The 25,111-nt window shown below is 45.2% G+C and overlaps 2 protein-coding genes across 3 annotated transcripts in view; one reads left to right on the top strand and one right to left on the bottom strand.

Moving 5' to 3' along the window:
- Positions 1 to 3,591: 3,591 nt before the first annotated feature.
- Positions 3,592 to 16,797, top strand: AAGAB (alpha- and gamma-adaptin binding protein). Its single transcript, XM_017738625.1, has 9 exons — positions 3,592 to 3,840; positions 4,348 to 4,444; positions 5,104 to 5,193; positions 7,445 to 7,528; positions 12,328 to 12,410; positions 12,811 to 12,904; positions 13,592 to 13,696; positions 13,969 to 14,018; positions 14,588 to 16,797. Exons 1-9 carry the CDS (start codon positions 3,607 to 3,609, stop codon positions 14,663 to 14,665), a joined length of 915 nt encoding a protein of 304 aa, XP_017594114.1. The 5' UTR covers positions 3,592 to 3,606; the 3' UTR covers positions 14,666 to 16,797.
- A 1,591-nt stretch (positions 16,798 to 18,388) lies between these two features.
- SMAD3 (SMAD family member 3) overlaps positions 18,389 to 25,111 on the bottom strand; it is a 68,412-nt gene continuing 61,689 nt past the window's right edge. Inside the window, exon 9 of one of the 2 annotated variants that reach the window (XM_008637475.2) lies at positions 18,389 to 22,852. In XM_008637475.2, the coding sequence (XP_008635697.1) occupies positions 22,729 to 22,852 (124 nt within the window). In that variant the 3' untranslated portion in view covers positions 18,389 to 22,728. The remainder of the gene's footprint in view (positions 22,853 to 25,111) is intronic. The other variant, XM_017738616.1, reaches the window with a different exon arrangement.

Below are 25,111 nucleotides of genomic sequence, written 5' to 3' on the forward strand. Positions count from 1 at the left end.
CCCCCAGCATATTTGGGTTCTCTTTAGTCCTTGGTGTAATTTTAGGAGTATTTTTTATGGTTTATTCCACCAGGTGGCTCTCAAGGCCCAGAATGTGGGAACTACTCCATGTACCTGACAGCTGAGCATTTGAGAGCATTTAGGGCATTATGTTCTCACAGTGTTTATTCCGTCAGAAAAACACTGTGAAGAGTGGTCAATACCTTACTCCATTTAGGAAAAAAAAAACTGCAAAAAGAAGTTGTAATAATTAAAAAAATTATTACTAGACACACAATGTGCTAGAAGTGCTTAAATAGCACTTGGGTATGAGAGAACAGGGAAATTACCGCAGGAGAGCTACATCTGGTTCTCTGATTATTTAACTCTTCTGAACAGTTATTTCTTGTCTTCAACTCCGTTTTTTAAAAGTATTTGCACTTTCAGAAGACTTAGTAAGAGTCAGCATTAAAAATGGGGAGGGATGTGAGATTTTACAATATTGCCATGTCCTCTCTTGTTTTCAAAATCATTATCTTGCCTACATGAAAGAACATGAAATTAAAAGTCAATATTTAAGTCAGTAAAATGAGCAGACATTTATAAACAGCTGAGAATAATTTCCAAAAGTATTGGTCATAACTGTGGTCTGCTTTATTAAAAATTATAAATACTTTTGAGTGAAGAAGGGACACAACTAATGAACTTGCTGAAAAATATAAGCCAGTGACTGACTGCCTGGAAGTAATGAAACCTTTTCCTCTGGAGAGATTCCAGAGAAGTTTGGAAGTTCCTGGAGCTATGTGACACCAGCCAGGATCAGTTACTGGACTGAGCCAGTAACTCAACGAACTTGCTGTTTGTTAAATGGTTTTCTGATAGAAAGAAAGCAAAATCAGTCATGGGGTGAACTGGAGTAGGGGAATTACCCAGCAAATGTGGTGCTCTTCATGTAGTACAGGGCTTTGTGGAGGCTGCAGGAGGTAGTGACCCAGGATGATGCTGGAGCAGCCAAAAATGGCCTCAAATAATTCCCTGTAGAGCTTCTGCTGCTCCAAATGCTTCTATACAGTGTGGGACACAAATCCAGGATGTCTCCATTTGGATTCAGCAGTTACGGGTAACACTGGGACCATTATTTCAGTAAAATAAGTGTCCAGCAGTCACAGGATTTCACAGGGGACCCTGAGCTCTACACCCTGTTTTTGAATGACACCAAGCAGCTCTGTCAGTGCCATGAACTTTTCCATGTACGTTTTTAGAGCTCTGTAGTGGTGCTGCAGCTGGAGAGTGTTTGCATTCCTGTCATCCAGAGAGCTGCTGGTGCTCTCAGGGAGGCCCAGCCCAAGCCTCGATCCTGTTGTGGTCACACAGTGACTCACTTGGTTTTCCAGGCTCTTTGCATGGCAAACCACTGACACTTTCAATGGCTGAGCAGTTTAATATTAACTCACTCATAAGTTACTCATAAGCTGAACATGCCACCTCCTTTTGCCATATTAATTTTCTAGGAGTTTATTCTGATCAGTACTCTCTAAATTAGATACCAAGGTATTCTTGCTGAATTTCCTTCTTTAATTAAAATCCGGGGTGTCTTGGAAAGAAATTTTTGGAATGCTGGGGTGGTAAATATAACCCTTAAAACTAATTCCTGCATCAGATGAGAACTCAGTTTGAGTTGCAGTGTGTATTTCTTTTGTAGTCTCTGCTTGTTTACTCTAAAGACCAAAATCTAATTGCTCCAAGTAACTTTTTTTGGGAGAGAACTCCTGACAAGATACTCAGTTTCCTGCCAGGAGTGATCAGGCTGTTGTGCAGTGATTTCTTACAACCCCACATGCAGTCTGAGACACAGCAAGTCTGAATCCTTTCACAAAGTTCCTGAAGCCCTTTGAGTTTAGCGTGCAACATCAATTTTTACTGGGAGAGAAATTTCACAGGAAATTGGCAAAATCTCAGGATGAAGGATGGGTAATCAGCAGCACAATGGGATGAAAGAAAACCCCTTAAAATACAGGATCAAGTAGCAGGTAATAGGAAATGGCATCACGTTCTAGCAGTGCTTTGAGACCTTAATTTGTCCATGAACTCTTCTAAAAAAATTATCACTCAAAAAGCAAATGTGAAATTCATGTCAGCTTTTGAAAATCTTTTATAAAAGTTCTTTTGTTTTGTTTTGCCTGGGTGACTGACTCAAGTGACTTTTGAGCTGATTTTCTTTCCTCACCCCATTTTCCTCCTTAAGTCTTACTGCTGATTTTCTGGGTTTCAGTAATTTCTGTGGACTCCTGTTCTCAGTTTGTTGTGGCATTGACTTGTAATTCTGTTAGCTTAGCCTGATTGTTATTTAGTTACTTATTTTTAACTCTCAAAACACTGGTAAAAGGAAATGTATATCATATTCAAAACATCTGAGAAGACAAAGCCCAGAATCCAGATTTGTTTGGTAGTGACTCAGGATCATTGTCCCCCAGCTCCAAAGTGATGTGGATAATCTTAGTGTGGAATATCTTCTGATTAAAGCCCAATTACTCAGAAAACTATTGCCATGCAAATTAAAATAAAATAAAATGTGAACCTGGAAAAAGCATTTTTATTTTAAGAAACCCAGAGACGAGACTCCTGTTTCATCCTCTTAAGTAGGAAATGGCTGCAGGTTTCTGTTTCCAAGGTCACATTTCTCCCTTAGATTCCCTGTCTCCTCCTCAGGGCTGCAAATAATCCTGGTTTACAGCTCTCACTGCCTTGTACCCTGTGCTCATTGACCAGATCTATTTCTCAGCCTTTGCAGTTTAGTTGTAAAAATCATTGCAACCTTGGCAAGGAGGTTTTCCCGTCTTTTTGCTAATAAGATACAGATAAATTCAAATTCATCTCCAGACTATTTGGGGAACAGCCTGTTCTAGCAGCTCCAGGAACTCTCTCTCAATGCCTTAAAATACAAATCCTTGAAAAGCTATGTACTTTATTCTTTAACTCTTCTGCTGCCCAAGGCAATTCTAGATGACTCAGTCCATTTTATAAATAATTGACCTGTGTTTCAAAGTGTCCATGAGTTCATCCAGCCTGAACAAGATATCCTGGCCTTTCCCTCAAGGTATAATGGGACACTCTGCTTCCAACTCTAATTCAGCTCCAGGAGTGTTCCTGGGAAGGTTCCTGCCTTGAAGGGCAGCGTTTGACAGCACCTGAGCAAAGCACTGCCTTGGTTTTTAATTGTTGAACTCCTACATGGAATTTAATGGGAATTACAACAGAATTGTAGGAACTGGGTTTATTTTCTCATTAGTTACCTTCAGGTTTTGGTCACAGTTAAACAGTTCTTTACATCTCAATGAGCATGCAAGGGTTGTAATAAAGTTTAGGTTTTCTCTCCATACATCCTGTTTACAGGTACTAAGTTTGACTTAACACTTGAAAAGGCATTTGCAGGAAAACAAAAGGCTTTCTGCAGCTTCTGTGCCATATTTTATATTAAAAACTAGAAAGCAAACTCTTTGAAAGCTAAGCAATAAAATCTAGGACAGAGTAACAAATTGAGTTGAATTTTTAAAGATCTTGAGTATATACTCAAGTAAAGATGGATCTGCATCGGCACTGTACTTTTCTAGACAAATTAAGTTCTTGATGCTGGTTTTATCCTCCTCCTCATTAATCTTCTCTCTTACAGGTATCACAGGAAAAGATGATCTTACTGTGGGTGCAATTACAAGTGGAAGAGTGAATTTTTACCCTTGGACAATAGATAACAAATATTATTCAGCAGATATCCACTTCTGTGTTGTCCCAAACACCTTCCATGTGACTGGAGAGATTGCTGAGTCTGTTCAAGCATTTGTTGTGTACTTTGACAGCACAATAGTAAGGCTCTTCTGCTTCATTCTCTCACTTTATCTCTGTCATGTAGCTGCCTTATCACAGTGATAACCATAAATCAGATTCTCCATCTCTCCCCTTTAGGCTGTTCTATTAATTGGCAGAAGATCAATATTCAATTTCCCAGCTAACAGTAGTTGGTTTCCTTCTCTCTTACTCCTCTACGCCAGCTGGAAGAGGAGTTTTCAGGATTCAGTACGCCACTATGGCAAATCCTCTTCCAGCTCACCATCTCCAGCTTTGTTCCTAGCTGGTGCTGCTTCTTAAAGGCTCCTTTAAGATAGCCAGGATTTAGGTAGCTAAACATAAAATTCCGTGCATTTTACCCAAAATTGTTTCTGCTAAATGAGCAGCAGTGAAAACTGGTTTAGCAGAAACCAGAAAGATTGAGATAAAAAAAGCGTATTTCTTTAAATAATTCAATTCTAATACTGTTAAAAACTAAAGTATTGTAGGATGTATTCCAAAGAATACTTTTCTTTTCCCTTTTAGAAAACTGGACTGGATGGTGTCTCCGAATGGCTTCCCCTGACAGAAGAGTGGCTGCCAGAAGTGATGATCCTGGTTTGTAACAGAGTGTCTGAGAATGGTAAGAGACCCAAAGAACTTCCATCCTCACGTAGAGCCATTAACCTGCATAATAATTGACTTTCTAATTACATCAACAATCGCTTCCCAGAATGTGTGGGTGAGACTGGCCTGGAGAGCTGATAGAGCACAGCCAGGTGACTCTGGGGAGCAGGAGCAGAAACCTTCAGCAGGTTGTGGTTAAAGCTGAATCAGCTGAACCAGCTTGCTCAGAGTGAGCCGATGTGCGTGAGCCTGCTGAAAAATGGGGAGGACTTGGTTGCTTAATTCCATTTTTTTGACCATTTGGACATTGAACACACACATTTGCTTTGGTTCTAAAGAACACCAAGCTGTGAGATACAGATGTGTCCCTGCAGTTTAATTCACTGTCAAACCCAGAGTTAACAGAAGTCTTCATTCACACTTACATTGCCCTGTGGGTATCCTCTCCAAAACCAGTTGATTCTATTCCTCGATTCCAAGGAGAAGTTTAACTCTGTTTTTGGAATCCACAGTGAGTGGAGGGAGGATCCATGCCAGCTACTCTACACTTTCCCATACAATCCAGAACAAGCAAACAACTTTGAGGGAATAAAACACAGCTAAATATTCTGATAAATATGCTGGCATTTGTCTTAAATTGGCATGTTTAATACCCGTTTTTGTCTCCCAATTTAGGTGTGAATAGACAGAAAGCTCAAGAATGGTGCATCAAGCATGGCTTTGAGCTGGTAGAACTTAGCCCTGAGGAGCTGCCTGATGAGGATGGTAGGTCTGCTGCTTCTCTTGAAATTTTGAGAATGAAAAAGTGCACAAAAATATCTTCTAAATAAAGTTATGCCCCTTACAATTGTTTATGTGCCACATGATTACGGCATGGAATGCTCCCAGTTGGTGGGGCTTAGTCTCAGCTATAAAAGGTCAGGAGGAGGAGGAGGTTATTTCCTCTGAGAAATTCCATTTGTCTCCTCCCAAATCCAGCTGCTGTTTATGTAGCACCTACGTAAAAATAATATCTGCTCCTTTTTCTGGCACTGCCACCAGGACTGTATTGATACATCAGAAGTTTATATTCCACTTAGAAAATAAATCTAAAGAACCGTTTTTATGCATAAGGCCAGAAAAATTCTTGTTTTAAAGAATTAAAAACTATTTTATACTATCTATCCTCTCTTGGTATAAACAGTGACATGATAGCCTGAAAATGGCAGGTTATTAAAAACATTTCAGAGCAACATGAGCTGTTACACAGGAAATAAACCAGTTTCAGAATCACTGGCTGCCCATACATTTATAACTTGAAAAAAAAACCAAACCCAGCAAGAAAAGTTAGAAGTGTGATGTTCCACTCTTGAAAAGTGACTGTGCATTTCCTGACAGCCTTATCAGCATCAGCCTTATCTCCTCACTTCAGTGATACAAAAAAGTGTTTACACCTTACCTCTCTGCAGCAAAATGAGATAACTGTGTGCATTTGCAGGTTGGGGTGGAATTAGTCACTAACATTTGCTCTATTTCAGGTTCTCCAAGCACACTGCTGTCACCAAAAATAATTCACTGTGAAGTCCTCTTCTAGAACGCGTCCTCAACCCTTTTCCCCCTTTAAAGGCTTACTAAAATTGGATCTTGAGTAGCTGGGAAATCTCCCTCTCCCCCCCACCATGCCTTTAAAAGTGTTTGGTTTGGTTTTTTTTCCAGTCAAGGGGAGCAGGATACACTTTTGATTCACAGAAACCAGGAAAATCAGAAGTGAAGACCCCTTAGACTAAACAAATACTAAATGCTTTAAAAATTAGTAACCTTAAATCAAGTTATTTTTTCTATTGAATAATTGTTGTAAAGAACAAGCTCTTTACCATTTAAATAATGGGAATAGTAACAACTCAGGATGCTAATTTTGGGAATATTAGGATACATGTTCTTTCCTAGCTGTTGGGTAGTTGATTCACTGTGACTCATGCAGAGGAGGAACTGTGTTCCAGTGAGTAACTTATGTACCCCACAAACATTCTGGGTGAGTTACAAAAGGCACAACAGATGCTGTAAACACACTAAGCCAATCTCTGTTCGAAATTCTGACATTTCAGGCAGCTCATCTCAAATAAACTGGAACTTCTGTTTTGACTCACTGTCAGTTGTTTGCACAGTCAGGACAAGAGCTCTAAACTGAGGCTCTTGATAATGACTCTGATACCAAACCAAACAGTGGCATCAGAGGGCAAAAAATATGATTTCAGCCTTAAATTCATTTCTAAAGACAGTTTCAATTACTGCACCTGTCCCTGAGTCACTTGAGTTTGATTTCTAAACAATCACGTTTTTGTATCCAAAGGATTGTTCGGGGTTTTTTTTCCCTTTGTCAACCTGCACAAACATGGGAAGCTGACTAAACTGAGGAAATGGGAAAACTGACTTGATACAAAGTGGTGTCGGATCTATTTAGTAAATAAGTTGAAATCTGAATAATGCTTTCCCTGGTCTTTCAAGTTACTGTAATTCCTAGGATTACTGGAACATTCGGACATAGATATTGTGGGGACAGCTTTACAATATTCCTTTCCATTTTTTACAAGCATTGCAGCCTTTTTTAAATGGGTGTCTCAAGTTCTTTACTTTCTAAAAGAAGATAAGGTAATTCTAGTATCTATTTTTGTGCTGTACAGCATTGTAAAAGATCTTGGGGCAAGAGGTTTAAGTTCCTTGTCTGTTCCAATGAAATTTACTCAGATACTACTTAACAATGTAGGCCCCCTGCTAAATATTTAACAAAAAAAATGTAGGTATCTCCAAAATGCTGAGCTCACAGTTCATTGTACCTGGAAGCTCAGCCCAAGAAGTGAGGCATTAATTTAGATTTACTTGGCCTCTCCTGAAGCAGAGGCGAAAAATCTGTGTTTTGTACCAGAAGCAGAATTTATGATTGTGAGAAGATAGGACAGGCTTTCAGCCCCACCTCTGGAGGCATGTCATGGTTTTTAGAATCATTTTTAGGAGTGCAATTCTTTGTGTTTTGGTGCAGATGATTTCCCCGAGTCCACCGGAGTGAAGCGCATTGTGCAGGCCCTGAATGCCAACGTGTGGTCCAACGTGGTCATGAAGAGTGGTAGGTGCCACAGGGCCTCTCCCTGAGCTCTGCAGGGCTGGGAGTTTTTATCAGGAGTTAAAATCAAGCAGCTGCAGTGCTCCTGCACCAGTACAGACACAGCTGGAGCACTCTGGAACCTTCCCCATCAAATAGGAAGGTTCAAGCATTCATTGTCCCTTGATGTCCTGATGAACTCATAGGTAGTGGGTGAGATTTATCATAAAATCCTGGGATGGTTTGGGTGGGAAGGGACCTTAAAGCTCATCTTACCCTCTATCCCAGGTTGCTCCAAGCCCATCCAGCCTGCCCTTGGACACTTCCACCCACAATTTCTCTGGACCACCTGTACCAGGGCCTCCTCCCTCACAGGAAAGGATTTCTGTGTAAAACTTACTCCCATTCCAGCATCTGCTCCTGTTCCCTCTCTACTTTAACTTGCACTCTACCAATAATTTGAATTAAATATTCCATTAATTCTACACACTGCAATGAAAAACCAAAGTTTGTTCCACCAAATTCTAGTAGGAAATAGGTTATAATTACCAGCTTGATCTAACGACTGATAGAGGGTTTGGTGTAGAAGTGAAGGTTAAATTCCACATTTGTTGTAGGGGATTTTTGTTTTGTTTTTTAAACTTTTCAACTAGCCAGGAGAACAGCAAGTGCAGAGATGAGATTTGGCAAAGGAGCCATGTCAAACATTTAAGGACTTTGTCCTACAGAAAACTCCACTTGAGTACATGGAAACCACAGAACTTTTTGAAAACAGTGCAAAAAATGGGCAACCCCAGATAATTTCCTGAGAAAACTAATTATCAGGTGGAGTTAGAATTCTGGAAAAAGCACTTTAGCCTTAGAATCGTCAGAAAAGGAAATGCTGTGGTTGCAAGTGTAGATCTTTTCATTTACTTGAAAACCTTTAATTACCTTTCTAATCACACAAACTGCTGCAGGAAATGTAGGAAGATGAAACACTTAAAGAGTGCTTGGCCTTAAATTTCTTGTTTCACAAAGCCTCATCCCACCACCAACCTTCCAACGCCTTTCTGCTCCCTCATGTCCCATTTCCCACTGTTGCGGCTTCTCCCTTCCTACAAAATTAACTGTGGAATGATTTAAAGCACTGACAGGCTGCTGTTAATTTCTGTATCTGCAAGGTGCTTGCTGGGACTCAGGGAAACCAGGATGAGAATTACTAAACTACATTTTTTAATGCAGCTTTTTGAGTATTTCTCATCCCTCATCAGCACTGAGGGTAAGGTGGGGTCTGATTCAGTGTAACCATTGCAGAGAACCAGGTAACCTTGTCAGAGGGTGTCAAGCTATCTCACTTGTGCTAAAAGTGGTTTTTTAACAACGTATTTCCCGTATTTGGCAGATGCCACGTTACAGAACAGCAGAGTTTAGTCACATGTTCAGTTCTTCACGGGGGGAAATTCCTGCACATCACTGGTGTGTTCTGTAAAGGTCAAACTCCGTGAAAAATCCAGATTTTCTCTCTCCACAGCACCAGCCCCACACAGCATTGAAGTATTACCACAAGCCCCTCAGGAAGTGAGCTATATTTGGAAGGTGTTGCAGCCTGACTGTGCCTTCAAAGGGAAATTGTTGAGCTCATTTTGCTTAAAATAAAACTTTTTACAACCTGTAACATATCTTTTGTTTTCAGCTTCCTCCAGATCCTGGAAACTGGCTGCCATCTAAATCCAACTTTAGCTTTTCCACTGAATGACCTGCAATTCCTGGCTAGTTGAAAATGCAGGGAAGAGTTATCAGAGAGCATAAAAGAGTTCTAGTAGTAAATGTGTAGTAGCAAATGCTTATAGCACTGTTAGGTGTACCCTTAATTCAACAGCATTGCCTTAATTCAAAAACCTGTTTCCATGACAATTTAAATTTTCAGGCAGACCAGGAATAACTTTTTTCAAGCACAAACATTAAACCCATATTATTTTTTTTTATTGCGTTAAGCCCCAACCCAATCCTTCTCAAGCTTTAGTTTTTTTCACACACCTATTAACATCTTAAACTTCAGATTTTTTTCCTCTAACCATTAAATGCATCATTCTCACACAGATCCATAATTATTAAATGTAACACAGTTGAATTAGAAACAAGTTTACATCAAGTAACCAATCCCAGATGCTCTGTGAGCAAATAAAGCAGCATTATCTCTACTAAAAGCCAAAGCAGCAGTCTTACCTGAGAGTCTCCCAGGAACAAATCCTTTCTGGAGCTGGTGCAAAGTTCTTGGTTTATCCAGGCCATGGAGCTCCCTTCAGTCTCAGGAAGTTTTCTTTCCCTTGTGCAGGAGAATGAGTGATTCTCCAAATAACATATTTCCCTCCCCACAAAGGTATTAAACTGCTGTTGCCTTCTCTGTCCCTACAAGAGCCTCTGTGACAAGAAGAGAAACCATTTCCAGCCCTCTAGAAGAGGCTGCTTGGTTTCTTTCTTGCTTAAATCCCAGTTTTAGTGATCCCAGGTGAAGCTGCTTACCTCAGGTGGGGCCAGGAATGTGCCTGGCTCTAATTACCAAATCAATGTGATTTGAGGTAGGCCATTTAAGCAAATTGTGATTTTGGATGTGTTAATGCCAGTTTTATGTGTAAGGATCACCATGTATCAGCTGGAGACAGACTGGAGGAATATAGGTAAAGGCAGTGGAAAACACTTGGCTATGAAACAGGAATCTGGGCATGCTGAATCCATGTTCAGAGCATCATGGGTGATACCTGGGAAACTACACAGAGCATACAATCATGGAATCTGGAATGGTTTGGGTGGGAAGGAACCTTAAAGCCCATCCCATTCCACCCTCTGCCACGGGCAGGGACACCTTCCACTATCCCCGGTTGCTCCATCCATTATAGCCACTGACTCTTCCAGTAAGTGAGATGAGCTAATTTTTGGCTTTGCTGCCACAAGAACACTGTGTAAGGCATCACCCACTTCCTGAATTGCTCCCAGAAGTTGAAATAACTTCTAGATCCAATAAAAGGAGTTTATAGGAAGGGTTTTTCAGGGGTGTGCCTGCAACCAAGTGTTGTGTCTGCCTCCTCCCTAGCCATGGATCCAAAGACAAATAGTTGCTGTTCACAGATCCCTGCTGTAGATTCCAGGTTTTCTGGAAGGGATGACATTTGTAATAATTCTGGCTGAGGTTCTGTAGGGTTGGAGGAGGGATTATGGAGCCACTGCCATTTTTCTGTACAGGACAAACTCTAATCCCAGATATGAACGAGGTCCATGATTAGATCACTCTAATGCTCCTCTGCCAGTGTGGGAATGTGCTCTCTCCAGGACATTCTGGACTGCAGTGTCCAACCTCACTTGAGATGACTCAGAAATTGGCTCCATGTCCATCTTTGCGGCTCCCCAAAAGCCAGCTCTTTGCTCAGCCCCATTGAAACCTGGGGAAGCTGCACTGCTTTGGGATGCAAGTCCCAAACTTTCATCCTCCAATTCCTGTTAATTGACCTGACGGACTTCACGGGCTCTCACGTGGCAGCTGAACATTTTCCAGGGAATTCATTCAGCTGCACTGATTCACTTCTTCCCACCCCTTTGGCCAGGGATCTCTTAAAGCAGTAAAAGAGGATAAAGCAGAGCCAGTGGCCCCAAATACCTGCCAGGGCTGGGGCAGGACAACATCAGCTGCAGGAGCAGGGAACGGGAACTGAGGGCTCAGGAATGCTCTCATGGAGCCATGTTTACCTGAGTGCTGGGTGCCTGGTGGGCTCAGTTACACATCCAACCCCTCAAAATGGGAGTCTGGAGAAATGGCAAGGAAATTTGGACAGAGCGTCAAAATTACATCACCTCAACAATTGAGACTAGAGCTTAGTCATGAGTGTAATAATTTAGAATATACTTCTTCTAAAAAGTAATATTAAATCTTTCTTCTGGCAGAAGTCATTGTTTCCTGGTTATTTCTGGTACAATAACTTCACATTAACTAAAATACAAAGATTTGCAGAAAAATCTCTTGAGTCTCTTGTGTAACTGCAAATATTTACTACTCAGTGCAAGACTGTTTGTACTGAGTAGTAAGCAATGACTTAGAAAAACCTGACTTAGTAAAACCACCCCATCATATCACTTATTATGCACATAGTTTTATATAAAACAAGTTTAAAAATACAGCCAGTTTGAATTTAAAATGCTGTACCACATTTACTATCTTAGATGACTGTTTAGGTTTAGGTTTAGGTTTGAAATCACTCTTTATGCTGGGTTTTAAAATAGCATTGAGATACACCCTAGGCCAGCAGTGGGGAAAGCCCAGAGCACCTTGCAGTGAGAAGAAACCCTGGATTTGATGGATAAGTCCATCCAGGAGTTCTGAATTAGATATTTAAGAAATTTTTTTGCCATTATTGTCATGCTCAGCCTGTTTGGACAATGTGTGAGCAGAGGCTCTCATTGCCTTTCCTGAATCCAACCCCAAACTCAGTGCTGCTTTCCATGGAGGTTAAACCTGGGCACCAAGAACAGCAAATGCTGCTTCTGGATTTTCCCAGCTGCCTTGTTTGGAATTTACCAGCTCAGATCCTAACAGAGCAGAGACTTCCAACAAGAACTGAAAAGATCTCACATCTCTTGCAGCTCACACAAGCCGTGGCGAATATTTAGCAGTAAACGTTGCTAACACAGTTTAAAGCTTAGAGATTATGTGAAATTTCTGCTTAAAATCTATTTTCAACTGCACTGGCACAGTTTTCCGTGGTGCTTTGTGTCTTCCCTGAAATACTCCCTCTCCCACCTGGCCAGTCCCAGTATTTGCAGTAATTTTGCACTGTGTGCTTTGTTTCCAGACAGGACCCAGGGCTTTGGTCTCCTCAGCACATTGGCAGGAGCAAACAGGAGCCGTGGCTGCGAAGAGACCCCGGAGACAGAAGTAAACAGTAATTCCCGAATTCCTGGTTCCTGCTCTTCGCTCAGGCCCGCCCTTCATCCATGGGGTGGTGGCTGGGACCTCCCCACTGTGTGTTGGAGCCAAAGAGCACTAAAAGCTCCATTCAAGATGGTTTTGATTATATCCCAATTATCCCATTTTGGGCAAAACAAAACCTGTCATTTCATGGTGTTATTTGAAAAAACCCCAACAAATCTCTCCTAAAAAATCCCTTAATGCAGCACCAATTTCCAGTGTTGCAGAAGTGGCTTTTCATGGAACAGGTTTTGCAGTAACACTGAGATACAGTGTAAGGTTTTGAAGTAAAAGCAGGAAGCACCTGATTTGCGGCTGATGTTTTTCATGCCTTACTGGATACTCAAATATCTTTGTTTCCTGACAGTCCAACCCATCCCCAGGAGACAGGGAAGAATCCCAGTCAGATGGTGGAGAGGATGGAGCTGGCACAAACAACCTGGAGCTTGACAGTACTGCAGGTGAGTTCTGCTTGGAGCATCCACACCTGGCTGGGACGGGCCCACAGAGCCCCTGAATTCTGCTCAGGGAAAAGTGGGGCATAAAGGCACTTGCCAGAGCCAGGGGAGGTCCTTAAATAATTGCAGCATTCCAGGAGATGGGACCTTCTTAGCAGCTGTATGTGAGATCTGAATGTTTGTTGTTGTGGTTTCAGCACAGTCTCATCATTCTTTGATTCACTCTCTGGCTGTTTCTGGACAGCTCATTCTGGAATCAGCAAGAAACCTTAAATACTAGATGAGCTCCCATGTAATGTATCATAGAATCATGGAATCTGGAATATTTTGGGTTAGAAGGGACCTTAAAGCTCATCCCATTCCAGCCCTGCCATGGGCAGGGACACCTTCTGCTATCCCAGGGTGCTCCAAGCCCCATCCAGCCTGGTCTTGGACACTTCCAGGGATCCAGGGGCAGCCACAGCTTCTCTGGGCACCCTGTGGCAGGGCCTCCCCACCCTCACAGGGAACAATTCCTTCCATGAAATTAATCATCACTGTAACAATGCCGTGATTTGTCTGTATGAGCAATCAGTAAACCAGTTTCTCTCCTATGACAGTGGAATTTGCAAATGGGATTTGCAGCTGGTAAAATCCTGGTTTTCTGCTGATAAACCAGAATAATTTCTCTTCAACCAACCTGTATTTCAGATCCCATGCTGGATATGGACATCCAGGAGCTGGCCAGCCTGACCACGAGAGATGGGGACCTGGAGAACTTTGAAAGGCTGTTCTCAAAGCTGAAAGAAATGAAAGGTAATGCACCAGGAGAGATGGACCTGAGCTCTGGCACCTCCTCCAGGGGCTCAGAGAGAGGCAGGAGTGAGTTGGAAAGCTGTGCAAATTCTTCTCCTGCCTGAAGTCCTTTATAAGTAGCTGCTCTTTTCATTCATTTGCCCTTCATCTTGATAATGCTCTGGAAAGCAGCAGATGTTGACTCTTGGAGTTCCCTAAATCCAGCTGCAGGAGGTGTTTCTGTCCCTGCTCACTCCTGAGCTTCACAACCCAAATCCTCTCCTTCCCCACAGACAAAGCTGCCACGCTGCCTCACGAACAGAGAAAGCTGCACGCGGAGAAGGTGAGCTTTGGGAATTGGGGTGGAAATCCATAAAATGGGGGGTTTCTTTCCAAGCCACCGTTCCTGCCTTTGGAGAGTTCCTGGATTAAGAGCAGTGAGAACAAACCATGCAGTCCCAGGGAAGACTTGTCAGGTATCTCCCAAAAACTGAGTAACTTGCAAGTTTGAAACACCAGAAAAGCATAAAATCCTGGAATGGTAAAGATCATCTCATTCCACCCCACTGCCATAAGAAAAAGACTTTCCCCTTTCTGAATTTTGAGCTGAAGTTCCTGCCGTCACTGGGGGTGCTGGCCAGCTTCCACAAGTCAATGGGAAAGTCTGGGTCTCCTGGAAAATGTAATCATGCCTTAATTAGCACAGGTTTTGTATCACAGGTGCCTCCCATGACCTGAATCATTGCCTCTGTGTTCCTGAAATTCCTTAACCTCAGAGAGGAGGCATTTTACTTACAGACCCAGGTGCCAGATTTAGCTGCTGCTCAGTTTCTACATTTTGGATGGGAAATACAAAATCTTCAGTCATTTGATGGGAATTTTCTCCCTTTCCCATCTTTCTTGCCATTGTAGGTGGCCAAAGCCTTCTGGATGGCGATTGGAGGAGACAGGGATGAGATTGAAGGTCTCTCCTCAGATGAAGAAAACTGAATTCCTCTGTAGCTGGAAATGCCAGAGCAATCCTAAAGGAATGATCCTTCCCTGCAATTAGTGTCTATTGCCAAAAACCCCATTTAGCTGTAGCTGCTTCCCTTGGTGACAGCATTTCCCATGTTCCACATTCCACAACACCTCCTGGCTCCAGAGGATTTGTGTGACTGTTCCTTTCTCCTCTCTCAGAGGACTTTGGAAGGTGACATGTGTGTGGTTCAAGGAGATATGGATGAGTTTACATTTTTCAAATGAACATTTTTATTATTTCCTCTCTGGGGTTTAAATAAACAATCGTGTTCCCAGTTATCTCTGCACACATGGCTGGGGGCTGGGAAGCGACTCCTGAATTCCAAACTCCACTTTTCAGCTGTAGGCCTGCTGGATGGTTTTATGGAGCTTCTCCCAGCTCAAACTGCCCAGATTTCGATGAGCCATGAAGAGGAAGTTGTTGAACTGTGCCCTGTGGGAGATGCTCTGCCATGGGCTGGGAGCTGCATCCTGCCAAGTGCCAAAGCCATTAAAAGTGGCCCCGGGCTCGGATTCTGTTTGGATTTTGCCTGTGTAAGGATGGGGGCCTTCCCTGGAGTGACAGGTGTTGTCCACACTCCCTGGATTTCCATTGGAAACTAAACTTGGGATGAAATGCCAGATGTTTGCTGCTGCTCTGGGGTGGAATTCTCTGCCCAAACCTTCTGCAAGGCCTGGCAGAATGCACAGAACTGCTCTGGGGAGCTCTGTCCTAAATTCCCAACACTGGGATTCCAAACCCCTCAGTGCCCCTGGATGTGTTCACACTCCTGTGTGTCCATCAGGCACGCAGGGCTGTCCCGTGGTGTCAGGGCCCACAGGGAATTCCCTTGTCCTGGATTGAGGCCACATCACTTCCACACCAGCACACGGCACAGACCCACTGGAATTAGGGACCTGGAAGGTGGAGCCTGGTGAGGGAGTGAGAGGGGGAAATGCCACCCTGGCTCCTTCTCTGTTACCAGCACTGTCAGTGGATCAGCAGGAAGAGGATCCCATAGATTCCCATATGGAAGAGTCTGGCCCCAAGAACTTTTCCTTATCAATTGAAAATCCACCCTGTTAAGCACCCTCAGTTAGGAATTTCAAAATTAACTTTTCCAATGTCCACTAAATTCCCAAGTCCCAGGACACAGGTTTGCCATCGATTATCAGATGGCTTTACATCCTGGAGGCACTTTCACAGTGGTCCTTGAATTCACTGTCTCTTCTTCTATGATGAAGCAAAGGTGAATGTAAATAATGAGTTTCTTGGAATGCTGGAAATCATTTCCAGGGTCGAAACGGCAGCATTTAAGGACAAGGACTGAAGCCTCATTGGCAGTTTGGAAAGTGTTTCTCAGCTACAGCTTGAGCAGGAGCTCCCCCATGGTAAAACACCTGGTTTGGGAAGAAATATCCTGGAATACACAGAGACATTTGAGGAAACACCTGCCAGGGACACCTCTTCCCAGCCAGCTGCTGGGCCTTGCCACGACTCTGCCTTCTCCCATTCTCCCCATCTTTTTCCCAGCACAGAGAATGTCATAAAGACCTGAAGGTGGCTCACTCCAAGCAGGGAATGGTTTTCCATGTTGGCTTCTTGGTAGTTGAAGACTTCTTTCTGCCCTTTCTAAATCTTTGTTGTGCAATGGTGATAAATGGCAAAAGTGCCAAGGGAAGGGAGTTGAGGCAGTGAAGAAAACAATGGACTCGGACACTTTATAAACCCAATCATTAGACATGTGATAGAGATGTGACTATTTAAATTTAATGAGATCATATCAATTAAAACCCACTGCTTTGCTGCCTTTTTATGAGGTAACAGCGGCTCATTCCCATATTCAGAACTCTTTTAAACATGTTTTTATTATAAATACTTGTCTTGTTTGTAGGGGGAAAAATCATGGAGGCAGGAAGTGTGGCTGGAGACACTGGAAAATAGTTTAATGATCCTTTCAGAGTGTTGTGGTTTAAAATCAAGATTTACTTTGCTGGTGGTTAACTTTTTGTGGGTGGTTTGGGGTTTTTTCTGAAGAGACCCTTTGGTTTTGGCTACAGAATTTCTTCACAAAGTAAGAAGTTACAGAAATGAATAAAAGGGGCATTAGTGGAAAAGCAAAGTTGTATCTGTCACTCAGTTTCTCTTTGTGTAGCAACAACAAAAAGAATTCCCAGCTGGTTTCCACAGAATCCCAGAGAGGTTTGGGTTGGAAATGACCTTAAAGGCCACCCAGTCCCACCCCTGCCATGGGCAGGGGCACCTCCAGGTTTGACATCCTTGTCCCAGGTGGCAAGCTCCAGTTCCAGAATTACTGGTTGCTGCTCCAGCACTCCCAGTCCTGGGCTGGCATTCCCAGCTCAGGCATTCCAGTGTTACTGGCCAGGCCAGGCTGCAGGTGAAGCTCTGGGATGGCCAAGATTTCCTGCCACTAAACCAACGCCTGTCACCCAGCTTTGGCCTGAACCACAAATTCCAGGCAATGTCAGCTCACTCTTACTTTTGACTGAGGCTTTGAGATTTTTAATTCCTCCCATTTCCCATTTCCAGTGGGGAAGACTGGGACACTGGAATCTGTGGTGTCTCCAGGTGACACCCAGCAGAGCCCCCAGCTCAGCGTGGATTCACTGCAGCGCACTCGAGTTCTGGCACCCCCAGCACAAAGCCTGGACGAGACCCTTCATTACCACATTGTTGGAAACCAGAGTGGAAAAAGTGTTCTCGTAAATCCTATCAGGAAAAACAACCCAAAAAAAGAGAATTCCAGTGAAACCCTAGGAGGGCTGTGAGGAGTTCACAGCACGGATCGCGGTGTGCCTTGGCTCCTTCCCGGGGCTCTTCGGAGAGTGCCCGCTCCGAGGCCATGGGATGCCAGGGATCTGTCACTGTCCTCCGGGATGGCACCTGCCCCACCCACCCTCATCCATGGGGCTGTTGGAATTCGGCCCCCGGGAGTGGCCACAGGGGCAGTGGCATCGCTGTGGAGACCATGGCTCAGCACGGAGTGACAGCCAAAAATCCTGCCTGGGGATTAATCAGGAAAACTTCGCCACTAGGAACACAATGCAGCCATGGAATGGCTTATCAGGGAGCAGCTGGGTGGAATCTCTTGCAGATTTTTCTTCAGGATTTATTGGCTGAACTCGTGTCTGCAGCATGGAATTGCAGTTCCTCCACACAGAGACACCGCAGGAATTCAGGGTCTGCTTGTGACAGGACACTGAGGACTGAGCAGTGAATGCTCCTCTGCAGCTCCTGCTCTCCTGAGCTGTTAAGAGAGTTCCCCAATTTCCTGACCTGATACCAGAGTTTCCCAATTCCCAGCCCTATGGTGGAATTCCAGTGGCAGTTTGAACACGTGAATGCTCAGCTATGTCTGACTTCTCCAGCAATTGGACAATAAATCCTTGGAGCACAGAAGTCCACTTGTACTCACCCTTGAGTACTGTTAGTTAAAAAAAAACCCTAAATACAATTTTAAAATTATTTTTTTATATATTTGGCTTTAAATTCTTGAATAAATCTGTCCTGGCTGTAAAAAGAACAAAGGTCTTACCTGTCACTGAGCTCTTGGGTGCATTACTGGGAATGACCTTTGTTACACAAACCTAAAGATGCTGCTTGTGTCCCAGTTCCCTGTTATGGCAACACCCCAAACTGTCAATTTGGGTCCTTAAATACAGTCTTGCAACAGCCTGATGTGCTCACGAGCCTCAGTTTTCAAATCAAAGTTTATTAAAATGTCAAAAACAGACCTTACAGTTTCACATGGGAAGGGGAGGGCATACATGGGACAGTAACAAACGCAGTAATGCTGCCGGGGAAAGCCAGAGGTGGCACAGCTGGGCAGGGATGGACAGCTGGGGAGGAACTCTAAACTCTAAACACAAACAGGCTCCTATGGATCATCCAGGGACAGAGCTGGGGGTGCCCAGCACGGACACCGCGGGGCTGCCCTGGGGCCCACGGGCTGCAGCGAGCACAAGATGAACCCACCAGGTGTGGAGGGAGCACAAGAGGAACCAAACAGGCCTGGAGGGGGCAAAGATGACCCAGCCAGTTCTGGAGGAACAGTTTTTAGTTTTTAAAGCCTCATCAAGCCCCGAGGAGCACAAAGGGCCCGTCTGAGACCCTGACTTGGTGCAGCAGCAGCACCACGGCTCCCAAGGGCTCGGGGGACTTCGTGCTCAGCTCTGTTCTCACATCACAAACTCCTCATTTCCAGCAATCATCAGCAAAGAGCAGATGGAAGATTTAATGCTCTGAGTCCTTGATTACCCCTTCTGCTAAAAATTAAATACTGGATTCATCTGACTATTCGAGAAAGACACATAAATACAAAAGCATGTACATAGTAAAAAACATTGAACTTCTCAACCACATCGCTTGGGCCACCACTAGGGAGGGCCTGGTTCTCATCCTAGCTTAGCATATCCATGAAATTCCCTCCTCCTGCCTGTCCAGTACCTCAGAGAACCAGGAAAGCTCCTGGATGCTTTATGATATGGCTGAAGTCCTTTCACTGAGCTGGGTTCTTCCTGCTTTTCCAGTTAGGAAGCAGCTCAAGGCACAGGTGTCACCACTTGGTGCTTGAGATGAGTCCTGAATACCCTTCACCCTGCAGAGGAGTCCTGCAGGGCTCAACTATGCTGATCCAAGGGGGAGGAAACTGAGAGTAACTCAGGGGTCCCCTCAGCCTTTTCCTGGCACTCAGGGGCAGCCAGAGCTCCCGGGAAATGCCTTATGATGGGATTTCTCCATCTTTGTGCATATGCACACTGATTGCTGGAGATTAAATCAAATGGGCAGCGCTGGATTACTTCTAAAACAAGCTTAACACAAAATACAACCTGCAATTCAATACATTACTAATAAACAGATCACCACAGCCGTGGAGAAGCACAGGGCCGTCGGTGTCCTCTGCCAGCAGCCTGTGTGCAGCTACACCCATGGAAGAGTCAAAGGTCCTGCTACTGACTCTGTAGGAGCAAAAATGGGTGAAATCCTGGTGAAACAAGCCAAGCCTGCCATGAAATGAGAGGATATTCCAGCCTGGAGCTGCCATCTGAGCCAGGGCATGGCTGCTCCCATCCCTTTGAGCTCCACACCAAAGCTGCTTTAGTCAAGTTGTAGGAAAAATCAGGGCCTCCTGTGCCTTCAGGGCCCTGCTGCCCCCAGCAATCCCAGCCCAATCCCTGTCCTTAGTGGCCACAGGAATGGGAACTTCCTTCCATCTCTGCATCCATGACCATCCAAGGCAGCGTGGGCAGAACGTCCCTGGGCTCACCTCAGCCCCAGGCCCATCCCTTCCCTTGTCCAGGGCACAGGACTCTGCTGGGCTTTCCAAGGTGACTCCAGAACCAACAGAGCTTTTATGAATTAGTGAGCAGCAAACAAAGGGGAGAGAGGAAATTAATACTGGAGTGGAGATAATCTCCCCTTTATCTCACTGCACTGCTCGGCCAGCTCACATTTTCCACTGGAAGTCATTTTACTTAAGGGATGATGAGGGGAGATTAACCAAAGTTTTTATGCATCATCTGAATGCTGGGTTTCAAAAGGCCTCCATTAATAATGGTCAGCAATTAACTATCCTTTAGCAAGGAGCTGTAGCTCTGGTTCCCAGCGGAAATCCAGGTTGGTGAGGAGGTGACTCTGTGTGCAAACTTCATATCAAAGCTGGGATTTGTTCCCACTTGTGGCCACTGGATCAGGTTGGGCTCCTGCTCACACCATCACCTATAATCCCTGGCTCTGGGATTTCAGATGTCATTTTTGTTGTTAATACACGAGGCACCAGAGTCCAAATTCCTCTGTGATTATGAGGACAACAACATTTGTCACCAAAATAAGCAAGTAAGACACTTATGGAGGAAACCTGGGGCCATTTTAGAGAGCAGATTTTTTCCCTCTCATTAAAACAGCCAAAAGTCAAATATTTCTACAAAATTCAGGATAAATTTTTCTTTGCAGCTATGTTAGAAACCTGTATCTGAACCAGTGCTGAACCAATCCATGGTGACAACAGATCTGCTTTGTAAATGGCCCTAAAAAATCGTATTTTATATGGCTCTTTCCTTGCCCCAGTCTGTGCAGTCAGAGCTGTAACTCAGATCAGACACACTGTAAAATTTAACAAATTAAACATCCTAAAAGCCTCCACTGCTGCTACTGCTGTGCTGCACAGGAACAGCTCCAGTCCACATTCAGTCACAGGATATTCCAAAGTGCCTGTGTCATCAGGAGCATGTCCACCACTGAGAGTCTTCCTCAGAATTTACATTTCAGATGTTTAAAAAAGGTAATTTCTTGTTTCTGGAAGGAAACTCCCTAATCCATCCCTTCATCTGCATTGCAAGCAGAAGCAGTAGCCTCTGGGATCTGTTCCGGTGGCATCTCATCCTCTCAGCTCCAGAAGTGGTGGGTTTGGCAAACCAGGAGAGGCTGGCAGAGGTCTCAGAAGAACAAGCAGTTGGAAAAGCAGGTGCATGGGAATTCCTGGTGGGTGTTTGATCCAATCAGTTCCCCCAGTGGATCAGGGCACTCCCACAGCTGCCCCCATGCACATCTGGGAGCACAGAAGTTTGCAGGACTAAAGCTTTATCAAAACCATCCTCAAGTCCATCCCAGTCAGTCCTTCCCACAGCCACATCCAGCTTGTTTGTCTTTCATAGATTAAAAAACAAGAAAAAAAGATTTCCATAGGAAACTGATTATCACTTTCTCCCCTCCCTCTCTAATATTTTGGCACAAATGCATAAGATATTCACTGCAGATATAAAGAAACAGATAATTGGACAGCACTGACAAAGTTATGAGACTTATTTGGCAAATGTGAACCATAAAAACAAGTGCTAAGGGTTTTTTTCCAGTTGTGGAAGTTGTTTGCCACGACAGTTGCTGCAGGGAAAAAAAATATTAAACAGTCTGGAGCATGTATGTTTAAAATGAACATTTTATAATACAAGTAAATACACACTCTCCCATTTTCTCCAGGCAAAAACACATCTTAGAGCATTTTCATCAGCTGGAACAAGTTTTACACAGAGGGGTGGTTGTGTCTGAGATGTCCTGGCTGTTGCATGTGACAGCACAGGATCCCCCCTCCAGGGGTGCTCCACACTGGCAGCCAGGACCTGCTCATTCCATCCCCGCTCCACCTGGACACGGAGCCCACGGAGCCCCTCGGGCTTTGGGAGAGGCAGAGACTGGGAAAACACAACCCAGACTCGCTGTAGTTAATGCAAACAGACTGCAGAGAACAGAGCTTTAACTGCTCCAGGCAGGGCTCCCCACGGGACAATTGTCCATCTGGGAGCAGCTCCAGTCAAAAATCACTGCAGCAACACCAGAAAGAGCCTCAGATTGGGCTTTTTGCTCCATGTGAATCCAGGCTGATCCAAGAGGGCATCATCCCTCGGGCACCAGGCAAAGCTCTGCCTCCTTGCTGGCAGTCCAGTGTGGGAAATTCCTTCCTTTTTGGAACATTCCTGTGGGAATTTGTTCTTTTGGGTGTTTGAAATGCCTCCTTCCCCCCGTGCTGCTCCAGTGCCAGGTGTGGATCAGGTGGATGGTGAAGGAATGCATGAGCAGGAGCCACCCCAGAGTCCTATGGGGTCTGGTGTTTCCATCCCGGAGTCCCACAGGCTCTGGTGTTCCTGGGATGCTGCAGGACCCGAGTCTGGATTTGTGTGAGGGAAAGGGAAAGTTTCCTGGGAGCTGAGATGGCTCCTGTGCGCTCACACAGCCCAGAGCCAGGCGGGCACTGCCTGCTCTCCACTGAAACAACATCCAGCTCTTTATCCTCACAAACTCCAGCTCCAAATTCCAACTGCAGCGGCCCCGGAGCATCCCAACCAAAGTGCCGACAGTTTCAGTGGAAGTGGCTTAAATGGGTATTTAAAAACAACAACAAAACAAAGAAAACCCACTTATTTGTTTTGAAGCAGATTTTTTCTCATCGCTTGAATAACTGGGGAGTTGTTTACTATGCCTTTCCCTAAGGGTTTTCCAGAGTCTCTGCTCCCCCCACGGGCCCCCAGGAGGAGTTTCCTTAGGAGACGCTGGAGCAGCGGATGCTGGGGGAGCCCATCTGCGTGAGGACCTTGTCCAGCCACTGCAAGGGGCCGTTGAGGTGCAGCTCGATCCAGCAGGGAGTGCTGGTCACAGTCTGCCTCCTGCCAGGGGGGAGAGAACACAGAACAACACAAATGTGACTGACAGAACTTGACAAATGTAAAAGGTTTCAAACTCCTGAGCATTCCTTCCTGCTTACACAACCATCCTGGCCAAAGGAATGTCTCTCCTCCGGAACAGCCTCTGGCCTGTGCTGCTGGTTTCTTTTAAAAACCCACCTTGTCCCTTCACATTTGTTATGATCCCAGAGGAGCAACTCGCTATTTACTGCTCAGATTCCTGGGAACAGGCAGCTGATTCCCTGAAGGGACAGGAAGGTGTTGATCTAAGCAAAATCCTTCGTTTTTCCTCTGCAGACCTTTCCTAGTTAGACAGCAAGGTAAGTGTTCACCTAATACGTTCAGTTTCCCCATGCACAGGACAAGGGTATTCACTTTTTGTTGTATCCTTGGGTTTCAGTAGAGCGTCGAAGTGCTGGGAAGAGCTCACCCTGAGCCCTTCAGATTCCCTCCTGTATCCATGGGCCCTCCTGGGCCAGAGCTCGCCACACTCTGACCTTCCCCTGCACAAATCCCTGTTCCCCTCGCCTCTGTCATTCCCCTTGAGGCCAGACCCCACGGATATCTCCAGACGGCAAAGCACGAAGAGATGGGGAGGAAAAGAAGGAAAGGGAGACCAAGACACAGAGCAAGCGGCTCTCCCTCCTCTGCCGAGGCATGGCCGAGGTCTTGTTCCAGGCAGAGAGGCTGTTCCAGGCAGGGACAGCTGCTGTGGAGGAGGGAGATTACAAAGCAAGAGAAACAGCCTGGGAACAGCCTTGCTTTACACCCTCATTTCCCACAGAAGCTGTCCTTGGAATCTGGTGGTGGGAGGGAGAACCTGAAATCTGTGGGGCCTAGGGACAAACCAGGGGTGAAAAGGGGACCTTGTGCTTGGGGGGGTGCTCTGAGCTCTCACCACCATCCCTGTCCCTCTCCATCATAGGCTGCTCCTGGAATTGGCTTCTCCCCCTTCCCTGTACCAAATCCCTGGCTCAGGAGTACTAAACAACCCCCTCCAGACGGCCCAAGGGTGAACCAGGAATCAGAGAACGGCACTCTGGATGCTGCTCGCACAGTAGCATCTCCACCCCTGAATCACCAACCCAGCGTGCTCTGACAGGGGCAATCAGATGGGGAATTTTGTCACAAGGAAAGGCAGGACGGAGGGAGCAGCTCCGGTGTGAGCGCAGGGTTTCGGTGCCTCCAGAGCCCCACAGGGATCCCTGACTTTCCGTAAGTCACGCTTGCCTGGAGCTCATTAGGGCCTGGCTGGGAGCCAGCCCTGAACTGCTCTGGCCCGAGCTCAGGACAATTTCAAAACAAAATGGACTCCAAACATCTGGAGAAATGAAGAAAGTGGCAGAGTAACGTGCAGGGCCCGGGCTCCAGCTGATCCTGAGGCATCTCCCCCTCCTGCACAGCCACAGGGAGCAGTGGAGCAGCCCCGGAATGGCAGTGACCCCATGGAACTTTGAGTAAGGCCACAGCTTTAAAGGGTGCAGAGTCAAATATTTCCACATCACTCTTGGCTTAAATCCTCACCAGCTTTCCTTCTCAGAAAACAACATCCATTTTCCATTGAATTTCATCTCCCCTGCTTGTACCATTGATCCCCGATTTCTCTCCCTCGGCTGTTTGCTCCCCAGTGGAGTGACAGAGCAAAGCTATGGAATAACTGTTCCCACAGCATCTCCACTGTCCCTGTGGGGTCAGAGTAACCACATCATCCATCCCACACACCAGACCTCCTGCACCTCCGTTTTATTCTCAGTATTCACTGGGAAAAACAGTGATCCTGCTGCTCCCACATTCTCCCACTTGCCCTGTGGCAAGCCCTAAGGAAAGGATCAGGAGATTTAACTGTAATTTTGCAGCAACCCTCCCAGTTTTTTCAAATAGAAATTTTCAAGCCAATCTCCTTTATTTTAATCCCATTAGTCCCTGATAAAAAAAGCATTGAATCCAACCCATGGGAACCACTCACACTCACACTGTACTTCCACAAGGGCCCGGAGGGACAGGACACAGGGAATGGCTTCCCACTGCCAGAGGGCAGGGATAGATGGGATATGGGGAAGGAATTCCTGGCTGTGAGGGCAGGGAGGCCCTGGCACAGGGTGCCCAGAGAAGCTGTGGCTGCCCCTGGAGCCCTGGCAGTGCCCAAGGCCAGGCTGGAGCACCCCTGGACCATGGCACAGGATGAGCTTTAAGCTCCCTCCCAACCCAAACCACCCTGGAATTCCGGGATCCCGCGAAAAC

The sequence above is a fragment of the Corvus brachyrhynchos genome, unplaced genomic scaffold (assembly GCF_000691975.1).
Source record: "Corvus brachyrhynchos isolate BGI_N302 unplaced genomic scaffold, ASM69197v1 scaffold200, whole genome shotgun sequence".
NCBI classification, from domain to species: domain Eukaryota; kingdom Metazoa; phylum Chordata; class Aves; order Passeriformes; family Corvidae; genus Corvus; species Corvus brachyrhynchos.

What these genes read in the sequence shown, in the direction of transcription:
- AAGAB (XM_017738625.1), top strand. Translation starts at nt 3,607, where the DNA reads ATGCTGGTTTTATCCTCCTCCTCATTAATCTTCTCTCTTACAGGTATC. An exon ending in TGTACTTTGACAGCACAATA is followed by an intron (nt 3,841 to 4,347) that starts GTAAGGCTCTTC and finishes TTTCCCTTTTAG; the next exon opens with AAAACTGGACTGGATGGTGT. An exon ending in TAACAGAGTGTCTGAGAATG is followed by an intron (nt 4,445 to 5,103) that starts GTAAGAGACCCA and finishes CTCCCAATTTAG; the next exon opens with GTGTGAATAGACAGAAAGCT.